We start from the raw sequence: 23,188 nt of genomic DNA, 5'->3' as shown, positions 1-23,188 counted from the left end.
CGAGCCGCCGGCGCCGTGCACCCCGTCAACCGGCCGGCGGTGGACGGCCGTCGCGAAGGGGACAACTGGGGCCGACCCTGCCCGCGGCACGCCCTCCCGGCGCGGGCTCCGTGGCTACAACAGCGGCCACAATCGCCACACGAGGCAACCGGACCAGAGGCGACAAAACGACCACAAACAGGGTGACACGCGACTGACCTCGGATCAGCATCCACAAGCGCAACTACGGCGGACATTGGCAAGGTCCGGACAGAGGGCAGAAGGGGGCGGCGGCCACCGCACGGCCATCGCAGGCGGATGCCGCGAACGCCGTCGGACGCCGGTCCGCGACGCGCGACGTACCGATGCAGGTGAGGCCCTGGTGGTCGGTGCCGAGCAGGGGGAGGCCGCACGCCTGGCAGCTGCGCAGCCGGCTGAAGCTGGCCGGCCGCAGCTGGTGGTCGCTGGCCGAGTGGCCGCCGGCGCCGGGCCTCGGCTCGCCGGCCGCGCCGCCGTCGCCCGCCTGCAGCCGCTTCACGCCCAGCAGCAGCATACTCTGGATGTATGGGTCCTTGATGCCCATCGTCTGCGGGCGGGGCGCCGGCGCCGTCAGACACACCGGCCGGCGGCACGCACCAGCCCAACACACACACACATACAGACTCAAACTTTCAACAGAGCGTCGCGCAGCCAGCGGCAGCGGCATCAGTACACCGCGCCGGCGACGCCGGACAGACGCTGCGCCGTCACAGTGGAACAGGGCAACAGGACGTCACAGCCGGGATGCGACAGGAAGCACAGGCGCATCGTCGGCATGGTGCGGGGTCCCAGGTCGCTCGCGCGGGGGCGCCGGCGGCGCGTGCACGGCCCCGGGCGGCGCGGGCCGTCCTTGAGCGCTGCCGAGCGCCCAGCAACGCGACGGCGGCGGCAGCGGCATCCGGCCGGCCCGGCGCCCCTTTCACCGGCGCACAGCTGGCTCGGCGGCCGCGCCCCGTTTACGGGCGCTCATAAAAAACCGGGCCGGCACGGCCGCCGGACGCCGGCGGTTCACAACAGCCGTCCGCCGCCGGACCGAAGGAGATAAAACGGTCCGGCGCACCGGCCGGCCGGCGTCAGCGGCGAGCTGGCGTTGGGGCAGGTCGGCGCGGGCCCGCCGGCGCCGGCGGGCGACAGAGCCCGTCCGGGCGCCGCTTGTTTTGCAGGCGGCGGCGGCTCGAAGGTCGCGGCTGCTATCTCGCCGCCTGGTAACGCTGGTGGCGCCACAACATGGCCGCCGGTGGCTACAGGCGCTGTTTGCCGCGGCTCGGCTGATGTCACCGGCACCGGCGGCGTCCACGAGCGCCCCGACACGGCGCCGCCGGTCAACAGCGGCCCGGCCGGCTGTTTACACACCGTGCATAGCTCTGCACCGATGGTGGCCGCAGCCGGGCACTCTGCCGCCCTCAAACATGCACCGCGCAAACACTGACACGGGTCGCCGCAGCGCCAGAAGCGGTCGCCGGTGACCACGGCTCCGGCGGCGGTCATCGGTCACCGCAGTTCCAGCGGCGGTCACCGGTCACCCCAGCGCCAGCGGCGGTCACCGGTGACCACAGCTCCAGCGGCGGTCACCGGTCACCCCAGCGTCAGCGGCGGTCACCTGTCACCGCAGCTCCAGCGGCGGTCACCGGTCACACCAGCGCCAGCGGCGGTCACCTGTCACTGCAGCTCCAGCGGCGGTCACCGGTCACCCCAGCGCCAGCGGCGGTCACCTGTCACCGCAGCTCCAGCGGCGGTCACCGTTCACCCCAGCGCCAGCGGCGGTCACCTGTCACCGCAGCTCCAGCGGCGGTCACCGGTGACCACAGCTCCAGCAGCCGTCACCGGTGACCGCCGCTCCAGCGCGATAATCCCGGCGCGGCCAGCGCCGCTCAGTCGGAGCCGTCTGCCGGAGGGAGATGGCCGCACCACTGTCACGCCACCCGGACAGGCCGGGCGTCTTTTTCAGCGAAAACCGGCCGAACCGCGCGGCGGCGGCCGGCCGGCGGTCGGCGGCAGCGTTCGGCGCCGACCTCCGATGGCCCCGCGGCAGGCAGGAAAGCCGGCAGCGGCGCGGCGCCGCGCGGTAGGCGGCTGACCCTCTGCCAGCAGTCCGGCCCGGCTCACCGCGCCAGCGGCCGGCGCAGACGGCACAGGCGAGGCGTCCACCGTCTGGCGGCCGGCACCGAGTCCGCCGCCTGCTCTTGGTTCGGACCACCCATGGCGACGGCGCAGCCGCAGCCAACAGGTTTTCCGCTCGGCACGCGCCTCCGTCCGCTGCAGCTGCGGCGCGCTGCGGCCGGCCGCGGCGCGGGCTGGCCGCAGCGCCCGGCCAAATCGGGAGTCGGTCACCTCTGGCGGGCGCCGAGCCGGCCGGCCGGCGGGCCGCCGGCACTCCGGTGGCGCCACCTGCGCGGCGGGACGCGGCGGAGCCGACGCCGAGTCCCTCCGCAAGCGGGAAGGGCAACGGCCGGCGACAGGGCTACGGCGAGTGCATCTGATGCGGCGCACCTGCCGTCGGCAGCGGCCCGTTCGACAGGTTTGGCCAGGCCGCGTCGGTCCGGCCGGCCGGCCCGCCGCCCGTCCGGCGCTGCCCGAATCCGCGCGGCCATTCCCGGAATCCGACGCGGCCCGCCCGGCACGCAGGCGCCGCCGCTGTTGCCAGGCCGGACGGCTCCTCCCCTCTGTCGCCCTCGCTCTCTCCCGCCTTTCCGCCGCGCTGCCCCCGCTCGCGCCAGCTGGGCTTCAAGGTCTTCCGGGCGGAACGTGTCACGCCACCGCCGTCACAGCGCCGCCGGGCAACGGGGGCGCCCGCGGAGGCACACGCAGGGAGGCGCGCGCGCACCCCACGACCACGCCACCGCTCTGGTACTCACCATCAATTTCTCCTTGTCCAGGTTGAGGAGCTCCATGCCGTCGATATTCATGGATTTGAAAATTTCTACTGGATTAATCAAATTTATAGATGCCATCCACTCCAGAACATTGCTTGAGGTCCACTTGTGTATTGGCTGGAATCGAGAAAGAGAGCAATCATTAGCGAGCTGGTAACGACCGGCCGATAATGAAGCGCACCCGCCGCCCGTGGCGCCGCCACGGTAGGCGCCAATGGTCCCCCCCCGCTACCATTCATTACCGCCGGCGGAGCGGGGGGGGGGGCGGGGGGGGGGGCGTCACGTGGTCGCCGTGCGGTGACGAAACGCGCGCCGAACCGAAAGCGAGCGGCGAGCGGCCTGCCCCAACAGCTGCAGCCGGCGAGATGGCCGGGTCGTCGACCGGCCAGTGAGAGCCGAGGCCGCCGGCGCTCGGCCGGCCGGCCGCGGTCAGCTGACGGCACGGGGACGGGGACAAAGACAGGGACAGGGGCAAAGACCGGCACAGGAGCAGGGACGGGAACAGAGACCGGCACAGGGGCAAGGACGGGAACAGGGACAGGGACAAAGACCGGAACAGAGACGGGACAGGGACCGGAACAAGTACAGGTACAGGTATGGGGACCGGGACCGGGACCGGGACCGGGACCGGGACCAGGACAAGGACAGGGGTAGGAACAAAGACAGGAACAGGGACAGGGACATGAGCATGAATATGAACATGAGCATGAATATGGACATGTACAGAGACCGGGACGGACGGACGGACGCAGGGCGAGACCGCGGCCCGTCGAAGCGGCGGCAGCCGACTGTAAAGTGCAGGGGCAGACAGTGGGTCGGCGGCCTGCCCCACACGGCGCGGCGTGAGCGGGCAAAGGGGCACCGTCGCCACGGGGCACGGCAGGGCAGTCGGCGCGGCGTGGACGGGCCGCGCACACCCTGGTCCACCGGCGCGTCCTCGCGGCTGCGCGCCGGCGGCCAACGCGCACACTCCAGTCCGCCGGCGCTGCTGCAGCGGCGCATTATGCAGTTGCCGAGGGCGCGCCCCACTGCAGCCCGGTTTACAACGCTTTCAAAGCCGTCCGTTCAACATTTATGCCATGCCGGACAATGGTGCGGGTTGACAACGGCTTCCCCGGCGCGAAGCTGCCGCCATGCTGGCACGGCGACAATGTGTTCCAGAGCTTTCGACGGTCCGCACCGCGACCTCGCCCCCCCCCCGGCCTCTCACACATCCCTCCGGACCCACAGCGTGGCATCGCTCACAGGGCTGGCGGTTTGACACGAGCGGGGATGGCCGAACAGGGGGCACCAGTGAGTGGGGCGACCGCCTCCACCTTCGGGCAAATTCAAAATTGCCCTGCGCCATTACACGAAGGCGACGAGGCAAACGTTCTCGCCCCTATCTTCTCCAGCCTCTTAGCTGACCTGCAGCTATACCAGGCCAACCGAGCGCAGCAGACCATCCAGGGCCGCGGCCGCGGCCAGATGAGAACAGGGCCGGGCGTCGCCACCGGGCGGCCATTTCTGGGCCACAAACGGCCTCCCCCCGGCTGGAAGAGTCCAACTCCGCCTGGCAACAGCCAATCCGGTGCCGCGCCGTGACGTAACGATCCGCTGCAGCCGAGCTGCCAAGCACGACCAAATGGCCTCGGGAAAAACTGGATAGGTGCCGCGCGCCGAAATTGGCTTCAGCCCGCCTCAGCATCTGCACCCGCTTCGCCGAGGCGCTGGGCGCGACGGAGCGGAGTCGACTGCGGGCGCGAGGCGGCGGCGGCCGACCAGCGCCGGTCGCCAGCGACCGCTCTCTCGTCGCCGAACAAAGAAGGGCCCGGCCGGCGCGCCGGACGCGGCTTATCATCGCTCATCTTATACAGCTCGTAAGCGCAGGTCGGCACGGCCGCCTGAATAATTCAGGTGCCGTGTGGCGACCGGCTGCCGCTGCGGCCGCGCCTCGGCGCTGTCGGTAAACGACACTAATCCAGTCTGGCGCGCAGCGTCCCCAGTGGGCCGAATGAGCCGTCCGGGCGGTCGCCACGGTCGCCCCTGGAGGGCACGCCCTCGACCCCGGGTCGCCGGCGCCACAGCCACCGCGGGCGCCGGCCGCCGCTCGGCCCCGGCTGCTGGCGGCTCGAGACGGTGCGCACACCGACACTGCTGCTGCTGCTATAGCTCCGCCACATCCGTCGGGCAGGCGCGCCAAAAAAAAAACCTGCTCGCGACGGGCATCGCGTCCACGAGCGAGAGCGTGACCCAACATCGGTGGCGGGGCGACCGGGCCTCTCGATGCGGCCGCCGCTGCCGCCGCTGCCAGCGGCTGATCCAGCAGCAGCGCGCAGCTGAGGCGCGCCGTGAGCCAAGCAGCGCCGGGCCGGCACGGTGATGGCGTCTGGGCCCACCGCTTCGACCGGCGCCCGCTTCCGATGACCGGGCTGCTGGGGCACCACCGGTCGTCAGTGCCGTCACCGGTGGGACGAGCCGCCGACGGGGCCGCGACAGGCGCCGCCATCCCAGACCAGGCGCGCTGCGCGGCAGACCGGCACATGCCGAGATATAGCCAGAACATATCGACCCGGTATAAATAGCCGGCCGGGCGGTGCTGGAGCGGCCGGCGGCGGCCGCCGCACATCGGCCGGCAGAGCACGTCCCAGCACCGCCGCCGCCGCCGCCAGCGCCGGCGGTCGAAGACGGCGGCCCCATTCAATGGAGGCTGCGGACGAGACGCCTGCGCTATTTCCAGCGGGCTGCAGCCGGCGGCCGGCCGGGCCGGGCCACATCAGCCTTCCGCCGCCAACGCTGACGGACGGCGCCGGACGCGCAGGAATAGCGCCCGCAGCTCAGGGAGGGGGCGCGCGCCGGAGAGAGCGCCGCCGTCGAGCCGGGGGCGCTGCACGGGGTGACAAAAACGGCGGCGCAGCGTCGGCCTGCCGCCGGTGACCCACTTGGCCGCCCGACGGCCAAACATCGGCAGGACGGCGCGCTCGCCGGCCGCCCCGACCGCAGCCGGCCGCCAGCCAGCCAGCCCACTCGGCTTCGTGACCATAATCGGACGAGGCCGGGACGAGCACGCCGCGCGCGCCGTAATAGCCGGCCCGCCTGGCAACCGCCACCAGGCGGCGCGCGGGAGCCGCCCGCTGCGGAGAAAACCGAGGAGCGCAAGGGAGGAGTGGAGGAGAAACGTGCCGCGGGCTGGGCCGTTGCCAGGCGGCCGGGCGGCCGGCCGGCGTGCCGTGCTCCGCCGGCCGAGCGCCTCCACAGCTGCACGCGGCATTCAGCGCACGGCACGGCGACACATGCGAGAGCGAGGCGCGCACCGCCGCGCAGCAGGGGCGCAGCCAGCAGCACCGACAGAGACGGCGACGATTGTTTTTTTTTTTTAGGGTCCAGTCCAACAACTTTTTCGAAGCACCTAGACTTCATGAGCTGACCACAGACGGCAGACACTTAAAGGTGGTGCGCCGCACTTGTCACTGGTTTGCCAATGTTGGTTCGTCCTGGCGATGAAAACAATCTCGGCTTGGCACCGTACATGTCCACTCGACAGTACGCCGCCTCTGCTACTTCAATACTGCTGTTTGACACGTCCCCTGCTAATAGTAGTCTACAAAACGAAAAGAAAAGCAACCTATTTTCAGAGCACCAGCACGTCAAATAATGTTCACTGATGTGGTGGTGGTGAAAAACGCGCTCGGCCCGGACCACGAGCCCCGTGGTCCGGAGCGTGGTCCGTGGGGCGTCATGAACCCAGCGTTGGTTGTGCCTCTGCCGTGCGGGCTAGCGGCGGCGGCGGCGGCGGCGGCGGCGGCGGCGGACAGGCCCGGCCGCAGCGCTGGCCAGCCGGTCGGCGCCCACCCTTTGGGGCCCCGCCGGCCGGCCGGCCAGGTGACCACGTGGCCGAACCGGCTCAGCGGCCGCTCATACTGGGTCAGCGGCGGCCGGCGGAGCAGCTGCGCCGCTGCCCCGACCCCGACGGCCTGCCACCGGCCCCACTCGGGGCGACGCTACGCCCGGCGACACGTCCGCACAGCGCGGCCGGACGTCTGACGAGCGAGCGATCCACGGGCTCCACGGGGCTTTCAGCCCTTCTCTGGACACCGTCCAAGACATGGCCGTCTACAGAACAAGCTTACGTGGCGCCAGGAAAATCTGAAGGTTTCTTGCGAAACACATGGTCTGTGATAGTTCAGAGCTCGTTATAAGCTGGGTTATTTGATAACAGGTAACAGTTTATAATTACGATACCGTTTAAGAGCTAACAGTTGAGGAACAAACTATCGCTCTCCTAAGGTTTCTCAAGTGCTATGTAGCCAGTGTGGATGGCTGGGAACGAAACGCCCTTGGTTGCGCCTAAGGTGAGTTGCATAGCGCAGGACAGCCACATTACATACACAACAAAGAATGCTCAGTCGTGCGCGTATCTGCCTCCATACACGCTGCCTTGCCTATGCTTGGAAACTGCGCCGACATGCTATCCTACACCTTCAGGAGACGTTGTGTTTTCCTACGTGTTTTCTCTCCACGCTGCAAAACTAGAAAACCTTGACAGGCACGATCCTGTTCAGCTCGTCCAGCACGAACGTAGCAACGTCCCCGGGGCTGCGGAAACGGCTCCGTGAGGCTGAATCATGCCATGATCACATGGCGACGTTTGAACTTTCACGAAAGGCCAGGAAGGGGCGCTGCTTCCTTGCTGCACAGCGCCGTGCCAATATATCCGAGGTCGCTGCAGCAATTTAAGGTCACCAGGAGGCGGCGCTGGGAACGGTCACTTTGCACATGGACGCAGGCGCCCGCCTTCAGGCTGAATTTCGAGGGAAAATCTGAGGCACTGAGCGGCCCAAGCCATCTGCCATTTTCATGAACGGCAGTCATATAATCGCAGAAAGCCGACCGTTCTATACCCGGATTACAAAGCCAAAACATCATAAATTGCGCAGCCTAGGCCTCAGTCTGTTTAAGAGGATCCCATTATAAACAAAGAAGGACGGTCGGCTGGTATCTTGTAAACACAAAGTGTAGCCATCCCTGAACAGCTTCCTCCATATTTTTCCTCTGCGACAAGGCGTTAACTGTGTCCCTGTACGCCGGAGCCAGTCGCACGCTCACGTTTTCCCAGCACCACCCCATCGGGCGCCACGAAGCTGCACACGGACGGACGGCTCTGCCGGTGTGACGGCGCGCCGTCGCCGCCGGCCCTTGCGGACAGGTGACCCCGCGCGCGCGCGCGAGCGGGCGGCGGCCCCAGGGTGGCCTCAACGGGCGCCACCGCTGGCGCCGGGGCTGGGGCTGGGGCTGCGGCTGCGGCCGGGCCGGGGCCGGGGCCGGGGCCGGGGCCGGCCGGACTCGGGGCAGCGCTGGCTGCTGGCTGCATCCGCATGCACTCGGCGGCAGATCATCACCGCCGGCTGCGCCCCGTCAGCCTGCAGGATGCATAGCAACAGCGACATGCTCCCGGTCAGAGCCACCAGACGGCGGAGCACAATCGCCGGATTAGAGTCCAGACACGCCACAGGTGGTCAGGTGCAGAAGCACCCACCGGCAATGGTGCCGCGCCGGCCGACGGGGTCGACACGGCTCTGTTGGAAATCACGCCGCATTGCCGGCCCGCTGGTGAATTCGAAATGACCAAGTCTGCACAATGAAGGCTAGGCGACGGTGATTTCGTGACGACACTGGTTTTAGCCGACCGAAGGTACGGCGAAATCAAACGAGGTGACCTTTCCCAAAAACTCGGATATCGCACGCGTCACACCGTTTTCGTCACCAAAATGCTGGTGAAGCGTAGCGTTGTCCAGCCACACGGCAAACACCGTCAAAGCTGGTAGGTTATGCTGAGCTCTTACGACCTAAGCACAATCGCACGGAATAGACACGATCAAGCCTGGATTTGCTCTGTTTGCGGTCATTTCAAGCTCCACACGACCGCCATATGAGCAGTCGAAGCCCGTTTGGGCCGAGCGCAGCGTGGATCCGTGACTGGAGGCCTGCTGGGCGGGAGCGGAACGGACGTGTCCCGGCCTTTCCGACCGTCTTTCCGTGGCCAGCGGGAGGCGCTGACACGATTCCACTCGAGGTCCAATCGCCGCAGGTGGCGGCCGTCTCAGCCAGGCGGACTGAGTCGGTGGTTTAAATATGGAAACCCGACTTAACGACGAATTCGAGGCCCGACTGCAAACGAACAAAGGCCAGTAGGTATATTTCTGCATGCGCTGACTTGACAACGGTAACAATCAAAGCGGTGGAGTTCTGCGAATTTCGTCTGGGCGAAGTTCTCAGCCGCCTTGGAAGCCTGGGCGGCCGGCTAACACGCGCCACTCAGCAACAGCAGTGTCTAGCCTCAGGGACATACAAGCTCCACACAGCGGCCAAACGCCTTTGACAGAAACATTCACTCCGCCCGACGTGAAGGAAGGTCAGCTTGGAAGTGGATGCTGACCTTTAACGAGTAGCGCTCTATTAACGCCTTACAATGCACGCACTGCATGAAAGAACGCGATGGCTCCAGTTTTAATCACCCAGTCATTTGCAAATCTCCCCTAGTAATTTCGCTGATTTATTTCTCCATGCCCGGCGCAGGTAAGCCGTTCTCATCCACCCCCTAAATGACCGGGCTTCATACGTGCAATGTGTGTTTTACACCATCACGAGACCGTTTCAGCCATCACGAGACCGTTTCAAAGACAGCCCGGCTGGATACTACACCAGGCCCAGACCGCAGGACACAATCTAGGCCGGTGCGCTGCTGCACAGATCGTGCGGCGGCCGGCGGCGCGCCGGCTGGGCCGGGCAGGGCCGGGTCTCCGCCGAGCCGAGCCGAGCCAGCGCCAGTCGGGCGGCCGCCAGCCGTCACCCGAGAACAGGCCAGTCAGGCACCGCCCGGGCCGCGGCGTCAGGAGCAGTCAGGAGCGGGGGCGGGCTGCAGCTAGCCATCTCAGGTCAGGTCCGGACCGCGGCGCCAGGAACAGTCAGGAGCGCGGGCTGCAGCTGGCGGCTCCGATCAGGCCCGGATCGCGGCGTCAGAAGCGAGGGACTGCAGCTGGCAGCTCAGATCAGGCCCGGATCACAGCGTCAGCAGCAAGGGGCTGCAGCTAGCCAGCTCAGGTCGGGCCCAGGACCCAGGTCACGCCCTCACGCCCGGGCCGGACCGGGCCGGACCGTACCGCGGCAGCCAGCTAGAACCCAGGCAAAATACTTTTGAGCCCCAAAGCCTTACAGTTTCCCTGCCAAACATATGAAATGCAGACTGATGTTCACACCGGAACGTGAAGCTAGAATTAAAGCACATTCGTATCTGCACTGAAATAATTCCGTCAACCCGTCAGCAAATCATACGGTAAGAAGCAAGACAATCTGCGTGATCGGAAACCGCTGCGTCGATTCACGGGCCGCGCCCGCATCGGGGGTTTGCCAGCACCAGGCTCCAGCCCGAAATCATTTCAGAAACGACTCGTGCCTCCGCCGCAGACGCCACGGGACCTGAGGCACGGAAAAGACCTGGGCTCTGCCGCCAGCATCCAGGCGAGGACCAGGATACTGCCAGCTTGCACTGGGAGCGGGAGGACCCTGCTGGGAGCCCGTCGCACCCAGCGGACCCGGACAGGAGCCGCTTGCATCGGGAGAGCCTATCCGGCGTGGGCTGCACCAGGACGACACCAGGAGCGAGTCGCGCCGAGAACGCGACCAGAGCCGGCGCGCGCGGAGCGCGGCGGCCCCACCTGCCGCCGCGCTGCAAGTGAAAGGACAGGGCGAGAAGAGATGAGGGGGCCCGGCCCGTCGGGCCGCCGGCGGGGGGCGGGGGCGCGCCGGGCCAGGGGCGGCAGCCCGGCCGTGCTGTACTCACCACTTGTTCGGCGAACGTCCGTGGCGAGGCGGCCTCTCCATTGGCCCGCTGGCAGGGGTGTAGCGGGCTGCAGCGCGCGCACGGGCCGTGGAAGCAGTCGCCGCACTCTACCGGAGAAGCCAGATGGTCGCATTTGTCACCGGTGGTATCACCACTGCTGGGATTGTCACCCCGGGCGTTGCCGCACAGCATGTAGTTATCTTTGTTGACGCGCGTCGCCAGCATCGCCGTGCTGGGGCGGTCCTTCTTCGTCGGCTTGTCTCCTGCACTAGCACATTTCATGCTTTCACTGATAACATCTGTGACTTTTGGCATCTTCTACACGAGAGGGGAACACAGCGAGCGCCTGACGCGCCGGCACCGCATCGCATCCGCCATCCGTCGCGGGCCTCTGTTGCCGAGTGGGGCCGCGGCACCGACCGGGCGAGCTGGTTGGAGGGCCGCCATGGCGGATACCGACCGAGCATGCGCCGCTAGCGCCGCCTGTCGGTCGCCGCCGGAACTGCTGCGGCCGAGCGGAGCGGGCGCCGCGGTCGGGCCGGCCGGCGAACAAAGACAGTGGCCCATCAGCGGACCCAGCGGCCGGGCCTTCTGACAGCGCGGCTCCCCTCCGCTCTGTGCACTCACGGGTGGGTGCAGATACTCTTGATACGTTCGCGCACGACATACGGGCTCAGGCCCGGCGACAAGTGCACAAAACGCTGATGATGGATCGGAAAACGAGACCCCAGTTCTCTGAAGAATGGGGTGATGATGATGGTGATGATGACTCTCAACTCGAAGACCTCAAATAATACTGGAATACATGACACCCGGCCCAGAGATAACAGGCTCATGGGAAAAGGTACGGACCTGCGGTGTTCCTTGAGTCCCCTGACAGGCTCCTGCCTGCAGACCATTTAAACCAATTTCATCAGTCCCATAAGGCCCCAGCCAGGCCAAAACACCCGTGTTGCATCAGGCGACGTTGGCCCGCGTTATAGTCAGATCTATTTACAAGTCCCAGTATAGCAGACGCCTGGCTCCTCACCGCGGAGAAAGGCAGCCGCGCCGGCCATCACGTGCGAATGTGGGTGCCCCGCGACACACCGAGTGCATGCACGATCATGACTCCGTCCACTCACTCTGTCCCTAAAAGCCTCACAAAGACGGCCTGTTTACAGCTTACTTCCAACATCCGTGGCCCGGAGTGTGAACTCAGCGCTGGCGACGTCACAGGCGGCATGCGAAGCGCACATGGTATTCTGCATGGCTCGGGCACGCACGCAGCGTCCGGCGCCGACCGCGGCCGACACGACCTCGGCCGTCAGGGACCGCCGGCTCCGGCTGACGGTCGGCGGGGCGGACCGGCCCGACTCGGCCGACTCGGCCCGACTCGGCCCGACTCGGCCGTCACTGCCGCGCTGGGGCCGGCGCCGACCGGCGCTGCCGAGGCTCCGCCGCCGAGCCTCGCGCTGCCGGCCCGGCGGCCCTCTCCCCGGGCGCGGCCTCCTCGGGTAACCAGCGGCGCCGGAACGCGCCGACAGGTTTGAAGGCAAGCCCCACACTTATGTTCAACTATAACCCTCATCACCTTCCGTTTTCCTAAGCGAGCCGGACAGCCATGGCCACCAGCTAGAACCCTCCCCAGTATATCCAAGCCGAAGCGACGAGTTGCATGGAAATGCAGAGCGGTTCGCCGTCGTTTTTGAATGGGCCAGTTTTGTTCCGCCATCAAAAACTTTCATATTGGAAAAGTAAATCGATCCCCAGTCCTGCGAAGTTCATCCGCCACACGACGCTTAGAGAAGATCACGAACCGCCCCACGGGATGGGCTGAATGGCACCATCTATCCACATAGGAACGAAACGCTGCGGTACATGAGGTCCTCGCTGAAAAACATAGGTGCCGTCGCATTCGGCACAAACACCTAGACCTCATCCCCATCCCCACCCCGATAGGCGCCGGGAAAAGTGGCACCAATCTGGCACAGCCTAACGTTAGCCCTGAGGCGCTGCACACAAAACAACGAGTCAAATGTCGCTTTTCCAGCTCCTCAACTTAACGGAAGTTGCGCAGACACCGAGTCCGCCAGCACTCTTAGCTGCAAAACGAAGGCTGGACTCTGTAATCCAATGCCAAGGATTTCCGCAGACTAAAAGCGCATTGCGTACTTTTCAAAAGCCACATGCGTCCCGACTCTACGATTCGAAAGCACTGGCACCTAATAATAGAAGATTTTGCCATTTTTTTTCGCGTTTCTAACACCGCCTAAGCAAAAATACCTCACTTCGTAATCTTGTCATCACATTCTGCGAAGACGATGTGCCATAATGATTCGTGCAATAGATCGCAGACGGAACGGGTGTTTGGTTAGTCACTGGGCGGCCCAGGCGCTGCAGACCGCGCTCAGATAGGATAATTGGCACCACCGGTCAACCGGCATGCGGCTGCGCTCCTCAGCCCGAGCGGCAGGGCGAGATGGGGAGGTGGGTCGGTTTTGTGACATCTGAAGTCACGAAAATGGCGTTAGTTCCACCGGACATCCTGCGTGAAAAATGGTCATCCGCCCTTTTTGCGGGCGGGGATGATGATGATGATGATGATTTAGGCCTCGGGGTACACCGACTACGTTCTTCATGTGGCGCCCATTGCGGGCGGGGACGACTCCAAATCAACTCCAGCCTAATTCAGCCCAGTCCAGTCCAATCCAGTCCAGTCCAGTCCAGTCCAGTCCAGTCCAGTTCGGTCCAATCCATGACAGTCCAGTCCAGTCGCCGGAGGCGTCGCGACAAGGCAGATGAGCGTGTCGGCTGTGCGGGGCCTGCGCGGTGGGTGCGGGCGGGGTGCTCGGCGCGCGTCCGTCAGCTGGCGGGCCGGGCAGAGCCGAGCTGGCGGCATCGACCGGCGCGCGCCGCCGCCGGCCGCGCCGCATGGCAACAGTCGGCCGGCGGCGGCCCGCTGGAGCCCGCCCCCGCCCCACCGCCGACACCGGCCGACGGCGCCCATCGCAAACCGGTCGTCGCAATGACGGAAAACCGCGCTCTCGGGCTGGCGAGGTGGAGACGGCAGCCACCCCGGCGCTTGCAGACGCTTGGGGAGAGGCAAGAGGGGGGGGGGGGGGGGGGGGGGGGGGCAGATAACGCCAGCCCAGCTGCGACCTTGTACGAGTTTAATCGGGGTGCTGCACATCCAGCATGTTGCAAGGGGATTCGGCCGGAGACACGCTCCCGGCGGGCGGCTTCCCTGCAACAGTAAAGCACCCGGGTACCGTCGGGTGGCGGGCGGCCCCTCAGTCTCCGCCAGCCCGCTCCAGCCTGGCACACCCGGACGCCGCTGAGCGCCAGCGTGGAGCTCGGCTCCAGCGAGCGGCTCGGCGGCCGCAGTACCGCTGCGGCGCCGGAGCCGGCCGTGTTTGTCGACCTGCGGCTCGGCGCGGGCGGCTGCCGGCCGGCCAGCCGTCTGGGCGGCGCTGAGACGAGCAGCAGCTGGGGAGCCGACCGGTTTCAAAGCCGCCGCCGCCTCCTACGAAGGCCGTGCCGCAGCTGGCCGCGGCACCTCCCGCCCCCAGCTCCCCCCGTCGAGCCCGTGACCGGGGGGCCAGATCGCGTCCTCGTCAGGTCGCGTCGGCGGGACCCGCCTGCCGCTGCTGTCGTGCTGGCCGCGCCGGCCGGCACCCGTTGCCATGTGCCGTCTGACTGGCCATTGTTATGATCCCGGGGCCGACGGCGGCCTGTCACGCCACGTTTTTCCCGGAGAGCGGGCGGTCTGCGGCGGCGGCGGTGGCCCCGTGCCGGCTGCCGGCCGCCGGCCGCACGGCACCGGCCGGCCGGCAACACGCCGCCCAGACGGGGACCGGCCGGCCGCCGGGTGGCGCGGGCGGAGGCAGGCGCGATCGCGCGGATCGCGGAGGCGAGTAACCGCGGAGTTTAGCAGGAGCGTCAGGGGAGCCAGATCCGAGAAAACGTGCGGCCGGGTAGAAGCCACGGTGGAGTAAAGCAACAGCGCCAGTGCTGTGACCGGGAGCCGGAGGAGGCTCCGCTCTGGGAGCGGCCACGGAGCGCGAGGCCGTCCGCTGGTGTGCCGCCGATACCGCGCCGAACGGAGCTTCGCACCAACCCTTTCAGCGGCTCACCAGCTCCGAACCCAGACACGCTCAGTCACACGCCAAGCGCCGCGCCGATCCATACCTATCTTTGCTTTCAGCGGCGGTATGTGCATGAAGACGAGATTACAGTCGACCACTATCCCAGATTGTACCTTGGACTACGACCTCATTCCGGCGGTGGCGGGACTGAGCCCGGCCGGCCGTCAGTGTCGCACACCACCGCCGAATCGAAACACATGATGACATAGTTCGCAGAATAGTTCGTTTCCTGCAACTAGCGAGCAATGACATTGACAACTACTGAAAATAGACCTGTGGTGGAAATTTGACGCATCCCGTTAATTAAAAACCAGACCGTTTCGAGCCCGAAGCGCACGAATGGGTGACGAAAGGATGGCGTGGCCCCATTTCACCTGCCATCTCCATCGGCCAGCACCGGAGAGCGGCAGCCGCATCCAAAGGACCAGAACGTGGATTTCAATGGCTTCTGAGTGGCCGAGAGGCGACCGTCCGGTCAGACGACCGGCACTCTCGGGAGGCCCCAGACTCACAACCCGTCGCCGCCGTCCGGTCAGACCGCTGGCACTCTCGGGACGTAGTCTCGGGGTCCCCCACTCACGCCCCGCCGCTGCCGTCCGGTCAGGCCGTCGGCACTCTCGGCACGTACTCTCGGGTCCACCACTCACACCCGCCGCTGCCGTCCGGTCAGACGGTCGGCACTCTCGGGAGGCCCCAGACTCACAACCCGCCACTGCCGTCCGGCCAGACCGGGCGCACTCTCGGGGTTCCCTGCTCACACCCCGCCGCTGCCGTTCGGTCAGACCGCCGGCACTCTCGGCACGTACTCTCGGGTCCCCCACTCACACCCCGCCGCTGCCGACGGGCCACATGCTCACGCGCAATCCAAACCCTACAGCTGAAACGTGCGGCTATGGGCACAAACCGGCCATGATACGGTGAGCGTACGCACACTACCGAGTCTCACGCAGCTAATCGCACACGCGCTGTTGTCGCCCCCCTCCCGCACCACATCTCTCCAGTCGCGCCAGGCGGTACGCCGGCCAGCTGGCCTGACCCGCTCCAGGGGCGGCTTTCCTCGCGCCGTTCGCCAAAAGAGGGCGGGCGCGTTATCCAGCCGGCATCTGGAGAAAGTGATCTGCGATGGGTCGGGGCTGGGGGCGCGGGGCGATGACCGGGCCGCCGGGTCAGCGCCCCGGGCTCGTGGGCGGCGCCAGCCCGACGCCGGCTGCCGCGCCGCCGGGCCCGGCCGCGTCCCGCGCGGCCTCGTGACGACCTGACGTCAGAATCCGGCGCAGGTCGCCGCGCCGCCCACAGGCAGGCCGGGACAAGCGCGGGGTGACGGCTTCGGCTTCGACGGCCTCTCGTCCGGATTGGACGCGCTGGCCACGCGGACGGCGGCCGAGACCACCGGCCGCGCGCCTGAGCCGTCGCCGGCACGGCCGTCCCCAGTCAGCGGCGCGGCAGGTGCCGGAGATGGAACCAGGGCCGGCTCTGCAGGGACACGCCCAAATCCCATCACTTCAACAAGTGCGACCGGCCAACCGGCTCTCCACACAGAAATGCTGTGCGACCCCACCCCAGCACTGGCCACGGCGACAGTTTGCGGGTGCCAGCGCGACGGCCGAGTGAGGACGGTTTGGGGAAGCCCCACTGGGGCCGGGAGACGCGGGTCTGAGCACGCATGGGCGGACTGAGGACAATCTGGGGAAGCCCTGATGGCGCCGGCAGAGTCCGTGCACGCACGGGGGCGGAGTAGGGCCGCTGCGAGCGCCGCTTCTCCCGGCAGAGGAGGCCGAGTTGCCAGCCTCTCGGGCCGTCCACGGCCGTCTGTGGGCCGTGACCGCGGTCCGAGCCCGGCCCAAAGATCCGGAGGCCGTTACCGTCAGGGCCGGATGGGCGCCCATCCATCGCGGCCGCACCGCTCGGCCGGCTCCGGGCCCGCCGCAGCCATCCCCGTGTATGTGGAAGGGTCTGGCGGCAAATGCGCTACTTTAAGTCCACTGGTCGGCGGTTTCGCTTGGCCTTCGGGCTATGCTGCACCGTGTTGTCATGTGTCAAGTCAAGTCGAAGCCGCGTTTGAACCTTCCCTTTACCGCCTGCAATGAACACCATGGCGCGCGCGCTTGCTGTCGTTGGATGCACGCCACATATTCGTGAGGACCGATAGCTTTTTAATGCACATTTACATCCATCAGTCATGGATCTACGCCACCGTCGGGGCTATCGTACCATGCTGATATGTGCTATGGTATATGGAAGGCAAAATATGGAAAGAAAGCAAAATATAAAAAGATAATCATATACGGAAAGCAAACTGGCAACGCGTTTGATTTTGCTTTCAATGGCCGGATGTAAATGCCGATAATTATGCACTCGTTTCATGTACGCCGCCTCATCGCGAAGGGCAATACCGTTTCTGTAATATCCATAACCACTGGTACGGCTGTTTTAATATTTAACCAGAACAGCGCAAAACTGGTGACGCCCAGCAGTCCGGCGACACCCGGCCGTCACGCCCGCGACAGGCCCGTAGCCACGCATCCGACGGCCGCAGTTCCAGGCAGTTTTCAAGAAATATGAAAATTCTCGAAAGGTTATATCGCAATGCTTTCATGGCATTTCCACTCTTGTTGTTTGATCAGCTACCGTTTTCCTCAAACGCTGCGACATGACAAAAACCGACCCGCCACTCGATGAAGCATGGGAAACGTGACTTGAAAATCGCAAATGGCTGCAAATGGAGGGTAAAATAAACGGCCGAGATATATAAATTATTGAGTTGCAGCAAAGTGGATCAGCACCATTTGACAACAAAACGATCGGACAATGTCGCCACAAGCATGCGTCGGTGTGTGTAACACGTCATGCGCACAAGACGTTCCGAACAACAGTTCATCATAAAAATCCTGACCAACACTCTCTGAGTCCCACGTCCAACGGCGGAGGCTTGCTAAACGCCGGAGTTCTAAAAGAAATAGGACATGTCCAACTGCTTTTGCCTCACATGAAGACATTCTGATCTGGCCCTCCAGGCGCACTCGAAAGCCCATGAATGTACCATGCTGCATGTTTTTAGGGTTAAATTCGGATTGACCGAATTAGATAACTGAGTGCAACTAACCGCAAAATGAAGGCGAATGCGCCGTCTAAACACCACCCAACCATTTGAACACTGATATACAGGCTACATCAAATATGCATATAAAAATATCGCGCACAATAACGTCCTAGGAGGGGGGGGGGGGGGGGTGATACCGACAATGGCAGGACCACAAAAAATATGGGCGTGTAGTAGGATGAACTGCGACCAAAATCTAGCCAAGAGCTTCGCACAGCAGTAAATAATTCAGCCAAATTCCATGGCAGATGCAGGCCATTGAACAGCTATGCTGTCGGCCCAAGAAGCTTGATACATCCCCCGCCAATAACTTGCCGTCCATATATTACATTACACAAGGAAGAAGAGAGAGAGAGAGAGAGAGAGAGAGAGAGAGCGAGAGCGAGAGAGAGAGAGAGAGAGAGAGAGAGAGAGAGAGAGAGAGAGAGAGAGAGAGAGAGAGAGAGAGAGAGAGAGAGAGAGAGAGAGAGAGCGGGAGCGGGAGCGGAGCGGGAGCGGGAGCGGGAGCGGGAGCGGGAGCGGGAGCGGGAGCGGGAGCGGGGAGCGGGAGCGGGAAGCGGGAGCGGGAGCGGGAGCGGGAGCGGGAGCGGGAGCGGGAGCGGGAGCGGGAGCGGGAGCGGAGCGGAGCGGGAGCGGGAGCGGGAGCGGAGCGGGAGCGGGAGCGGGAGCGGGAGCGGAGCGGGAGCGGGAGCGGGAGCGGGAGCGGGAGCGGGGAGCGGGAGCGGGAGCGGGAGCGGGAGCGGGAGCGGGAGCGGGAGCGGGGAGCGGGAGCGGGAGCGGGAGCGGGAGCGGGAGCGGGAGCGGGAGCGGGAGCGGGAGCGGGAGCGGGAGCGGGAGCGCGGGAGCGGGAGCGGGAGCGGGAGCGGGAGCGGGAGCGGGAGCGGGAGCGGGAGCGGGAGCGGGAGCGGGAGCGGGAGCGGGAGCGGGAGCGGGAGCGGGAGCGGGAGCGGGGAGGCGGGGGAGCGGGGAGCGGGGGAGCGGGGAGCGAGCGGGAGGGGGAGGGGGCGGGGGGGGAGCGGGAGCGGAGCGGGAGCGGGAAGCGGGGGAGCGGGAGAGGGAGCGGGGAGGGAGCGGGAGCGGGGGGGAGCGGGGCGAGGGGAGCGGGGGAGGAGGGGGAGGGGCGGAGCGGGAGAGGGCGGGGGCGGGGAGCGGGAGAGAGAGAGAGAGAGGAGCGGAGAGAGAGGAGAGGAGGGATGCGGGAGAGGGGAGAGAGGAGCGGAGGAGGAGAGAGAGGAGAGAGGAGAGGAGGAGAGAAGAGAGAGAGAGAGGAGGAGAGAGGAGGAGAGGAGAGGAGGAGAGAGAGTGAGAGAGAGGAGAGAGGAGGAGAGAGGATGGAGGGAGAGAGAGAGAGAGAGAGAGGAGAAGAGGAGGAGCGAGAGAAGAGAGAGAGAGAGAGAGAGAGAGAGAGAGAGAGAGAGAGGAGAGAGAGAGAGAGAGAGAGAGAGAGAGAGAGAGAGAGAGAGAGAGAGAGAGAGAGAGAGAGAGAGAGAGAGAGAGAGAGAGAGAGAGAGAGAGAGAGAGAGAGAGGTTTGCTGGAGCATAACTGAAGCGTTGCAAAGGGGGCAATAACGCCCAGGTGTCATTGCACATCGCGTTAAAATATTTTGCAAAACAACATTTCAACACCTTAAAGCCAGACACCGTTGGTATCCTGTCAAGACCGGCATCAAGCACGCTTTCGTTTCGCATCTCTAGTTCAATTTCTTACAGGCCAAACAGACATTTTCCTTCTGGGTTGCAATTAACCCAGCGTAACCAGGGGGGGGGGGGAGGGGGCACCCAACGTCACCAGTGCGTTCACAGGAGAGAGAAGGAGGGAGTAACTACATGCGAAGTGTCAAAAAAACGGTCCCCAATCAATGTCTTTTGTGAATGAGGTAACGCACACCAATCGATGGACCGACTTATCTGCTCGTGCTTCATGACAGACGTGCATGACCAGCTATAAGACCCCTGCTTGGCTTTCCGTTGGTCTCATTCCTTTCACTGATGTTGTGGTACCATCCAAAGGACGATAACACCCAAGTCTGCCATCGCCAACGACAAGCGTCCGTAAAAACTGGACATTCTATGTGCCCTTTTTACATCCTATCTAAAAGCCACACATCTTGTTTTAGCTTAGAGACCGAGCAAGACTTGTAACTCTGAATGTGACCTTGCATTTGCAAAAAAGTGTTCTTGACTTCGGTGTGTTGTGCTTCTATTAATAGCTACAAGTAATACCGCAATATTTTACGTGAATTCGCGAGGGGCATCATTCACATAGTTAAGACAGTAGTAATAGCCTTCTTCCTAGGAAAAAAAACAGGCGAATGGAGATGTAGATGCGTTGATATTTCGGCAACATGTCTTTATCGAAACGAAACAGTGTTCATGTCGACAAAGGCATGTTGCCGACATATAAACGCATCCATATCTCCCTTCTCCTATTTTCCCCTGAACAAAAAGGCTATCATTACTGTCTTATCTACAAGTAATTCAACAGTTTTCCCTTGGCTCACGGTCATTTCTGATCCAACTAGCCTGCTTTAACAATGACATCTAAGTCTGTTAACTTGTTATTCCCAGCCAGTTTTTGATCCTCCATATAACCAATTACCCTCTGGCATGCTGACTTCATACATCAATATCTTACATTAGGGAAAGTCAATTTTTTTCTATCCCTCAGACCATTCCAGAGGCGTGTTTGTTTGAAACAAGTACGCAACGAGATGTTGTAGTAACTGGGGCTTTTGGGCGCTTCGAGCGTGCGGTTGCAAGCAACAAGCATGTCAACAATCCATCCGAAGCAGATCCTAATCGGTTTAGCTTGAATCGACCACGATCCTAAATCATCCCGGAACTTTAAAACATTGCTATTTACAGGTCCGGAAACCAAGCCCTGCGGAACACCACAAAGGACGTCCTGCATGCAGATTTTGGGCCATTTAAATGCCACTCTCCTGTCGCCTTGAAAGCCATAATCCTATCATTTCATGAACTTCCAGAGATGCGCCGACGCTTAAGTTGAATTAAGCCTCTGTGAGGAACCTTACCGACAGCTTTACTTAAATCAGGATGTGCCACATCACCTTGGCCTCTTATCAAAATACTGTGCTACAAAGTCCGTGACGTCTACACGATTTGTCAGGCCTGATATTCCTTGCCGAAAGCCATGTCGTACATATTTCATTAATCCGCCATTCTTAAAGAACAAGAAACAAAAACAGAAACAACTCAGCCATCCTATTTCTGATAAATTATTTTATACCTCACGGGCCAAAGCTGCCAGACAAACCGGCCAGTAGTCTTCTATTCAGCCATTTTTCATCTTTTTCTTTTTAAAAAGGAACTATGTCTCTTATCTTCCAGCCTAAATGAATCATGGTTTAATAAAATCATATAACACTGCAAAGTACCAGTGGCGGCTTCTTTCCACGCTCCCCAGCATTCCCGAAACCAGCATGAATTGCACCAGACCTGCTCAATTTGATGTGCATTCAACATTTGTTGACCTCCGACATGCACATCCCGCATATTCCGAGCTTGTACTCCTGGCTCCCAGCTTTGAAGGAAGGCAGGCTTAATCCGAGAAAAACCAGCCTGTTGGCGAATTCTCGGGGATAAGTTGAGTCGGTTTCACCGCTCTTCGCTAACTGATTTTGCGAAACTCCGCCCCTGGTGCTCGTTTCAAAACACCAATGACAAAGTAAGCAAATTGTGCCTGGTGCTTGTTTTGAATAAAACACATTGCGCGAAGCAGGACAGCTTTTACGGTCCAAGGAACGCCCGACCCATTCACATCCCGCCGCAACTAAAACCAGCGCGCAACGGTGTTCGGTTGAGCAAAATTTGGGCCACAAATGACATCACTGGTATCCATTTGTTGGTGCCAACGATGCGCTATAGTCAAATTTCCAATTTTCATCGCAATTGGAGGTGACGAGGTGACAAGAACGAAAATCATTATATACAGAATTATAAAAACATAAATATCAAAAAATAAAAAAATAAATATATAATTACAGGTGATGAGGTGACCAGAACGAGAGTGGATGCAATCAACGAACGCTACCGCCCATGCCAGCCCCGTCCTATATGTATTTCTTGCTATTGACTGTTGGCCGCCCCTCCTGCATGCAGCAGACACGGCTGCCGGTCTGATCAATAGGGCCGCCCTCCGGCGCTGCGGCGCACCTAGCAACAGGGCGGCGGCCTTCTCGCTATCGGCGCCGCCATCTTGTGGGTCGCTCGCGCCGCAGACGGCATGGCAACACGACGCCGGCGGCACTAATGAACAGGGCGCGCGCCGCCAACTATTCCTGTCGCAGTCGGGCGTGCGCGCGGGGGGCGGGGGGAGGGGCGGCCCGGTCACCGGGTGCGTGCCGCGACGGCCGGCCGGCCGAGCCGCCGCAGGCGACCAGACGCACATCCCGGCCCCGGACGTCGGCTCGGTCCGGCTGACGCCGCCTCTGCGCCACCGCAGCCGCGCCCGGCCGTCCGACGATAACACACCCGCACACCGGCGCGCGCGCACACACACACACACACACATACGTGCACGCACGCACCGGTGGTTTCGAGCACAAAGGGAGACAGACGGGAAGACAGCGGTGACACGAAGGGCATCTGTTGGGCTTCCGAGTTTCATTCCTAGGATGTACGTCTTATTATTCGCATTGTGCGGAGGGAAAACCTCACAAAGAATACAGTGAATGGGCCTCTGCATTCGACCGCTTGCAGACCTTTCTAAAACTTTGATACAAAGTAGGTTACCTTGTCTGGAACATGTCAGACTGCGGGCGCCGCGCCTAGAGACGAGGGTTGACTGAGGCCACTGACTCCGCAGATGCTCTTGGTTGCATTAGATTTTGTTCTCCAACACATCTACGTCTGAAATCCAGGATGCTCTGCATTTTGTAGTCAGGCTGCATTGCTTCGGATCTCAGGCCTGTCCAGCATCCGTCGGTGAAACCGTTGGGCATCAACATGGTATGTGGTGCCACACGAGTTGCAGCTAAGCGCTCGAGAGAATATCACGTCAATACCACATCCTTGTCCAAATCACACTGAACGCAACTTAGATCTGCCTTTTGTGTCTCGGGGCCTTATAACCATTCCAAAATTAAATTCTCTTTGTCCTCCGCCCATGCTACAAGTGGCTAGGCCCCAGATTTATAAAAATGGAACATTATTAGCCCAGCTACGTCGACTTGCGGTTCATGCTGCTAACACGCTTTTGGACACGTCCCTGCGATTGTGGTCAAGCGCA

General features: G+C 63.0%; 1 protein-coding gene across 1 annotated transcript in view; it reads right to left on the bottom strand.

The window, feature by feature from the left end:
* The window catches only part of Pi3K21B (phosphatidylinositol 3-kinase regulatory subunit alpha), a gene marked incomplete in the record, with an annotated part of 108,473 nt that overhangs the window by 7,598 nt on the left and 77,687 nt on the right, over positions 1 to 23,188 (bottom strand). Inside the window, 3 exon segments of the mRNA XM_037234472.1 lie at positions 343 to 565; positions 2,874 to 3,008; positions 10,711 to 10,817. Of these exon segments, the coding sequence (XP_037090367.1) occupies positions 343 to 565; positions 2,874 to 3,008; positions 10,711 to 10,817 (465 nt within the window).

This window comes from Pollicipes pollicipes, unplaced genomic scaffold (assembly GCF_011947565.3).
Source record: "Pollicipes pollicipes isolate AB1234 unplaced genomic scaffold, Ppol_2.1 Scaffold_7231;HRSCAF=8579_pilon_pilon_pilon, whole genome shotgun sequence".
Lineage (NCBI taxonomy): Eukaryota > Metazoa > Arthropoda > Thecostraca > Pollicipedomorpha > Pollicipedidae > Pollicipes > Pollicipes pollicipes.
Note: the sequence above shows the minus strand (reverse complement) of the source record. Positions and strands in the feature narration are given on the sequence as shown.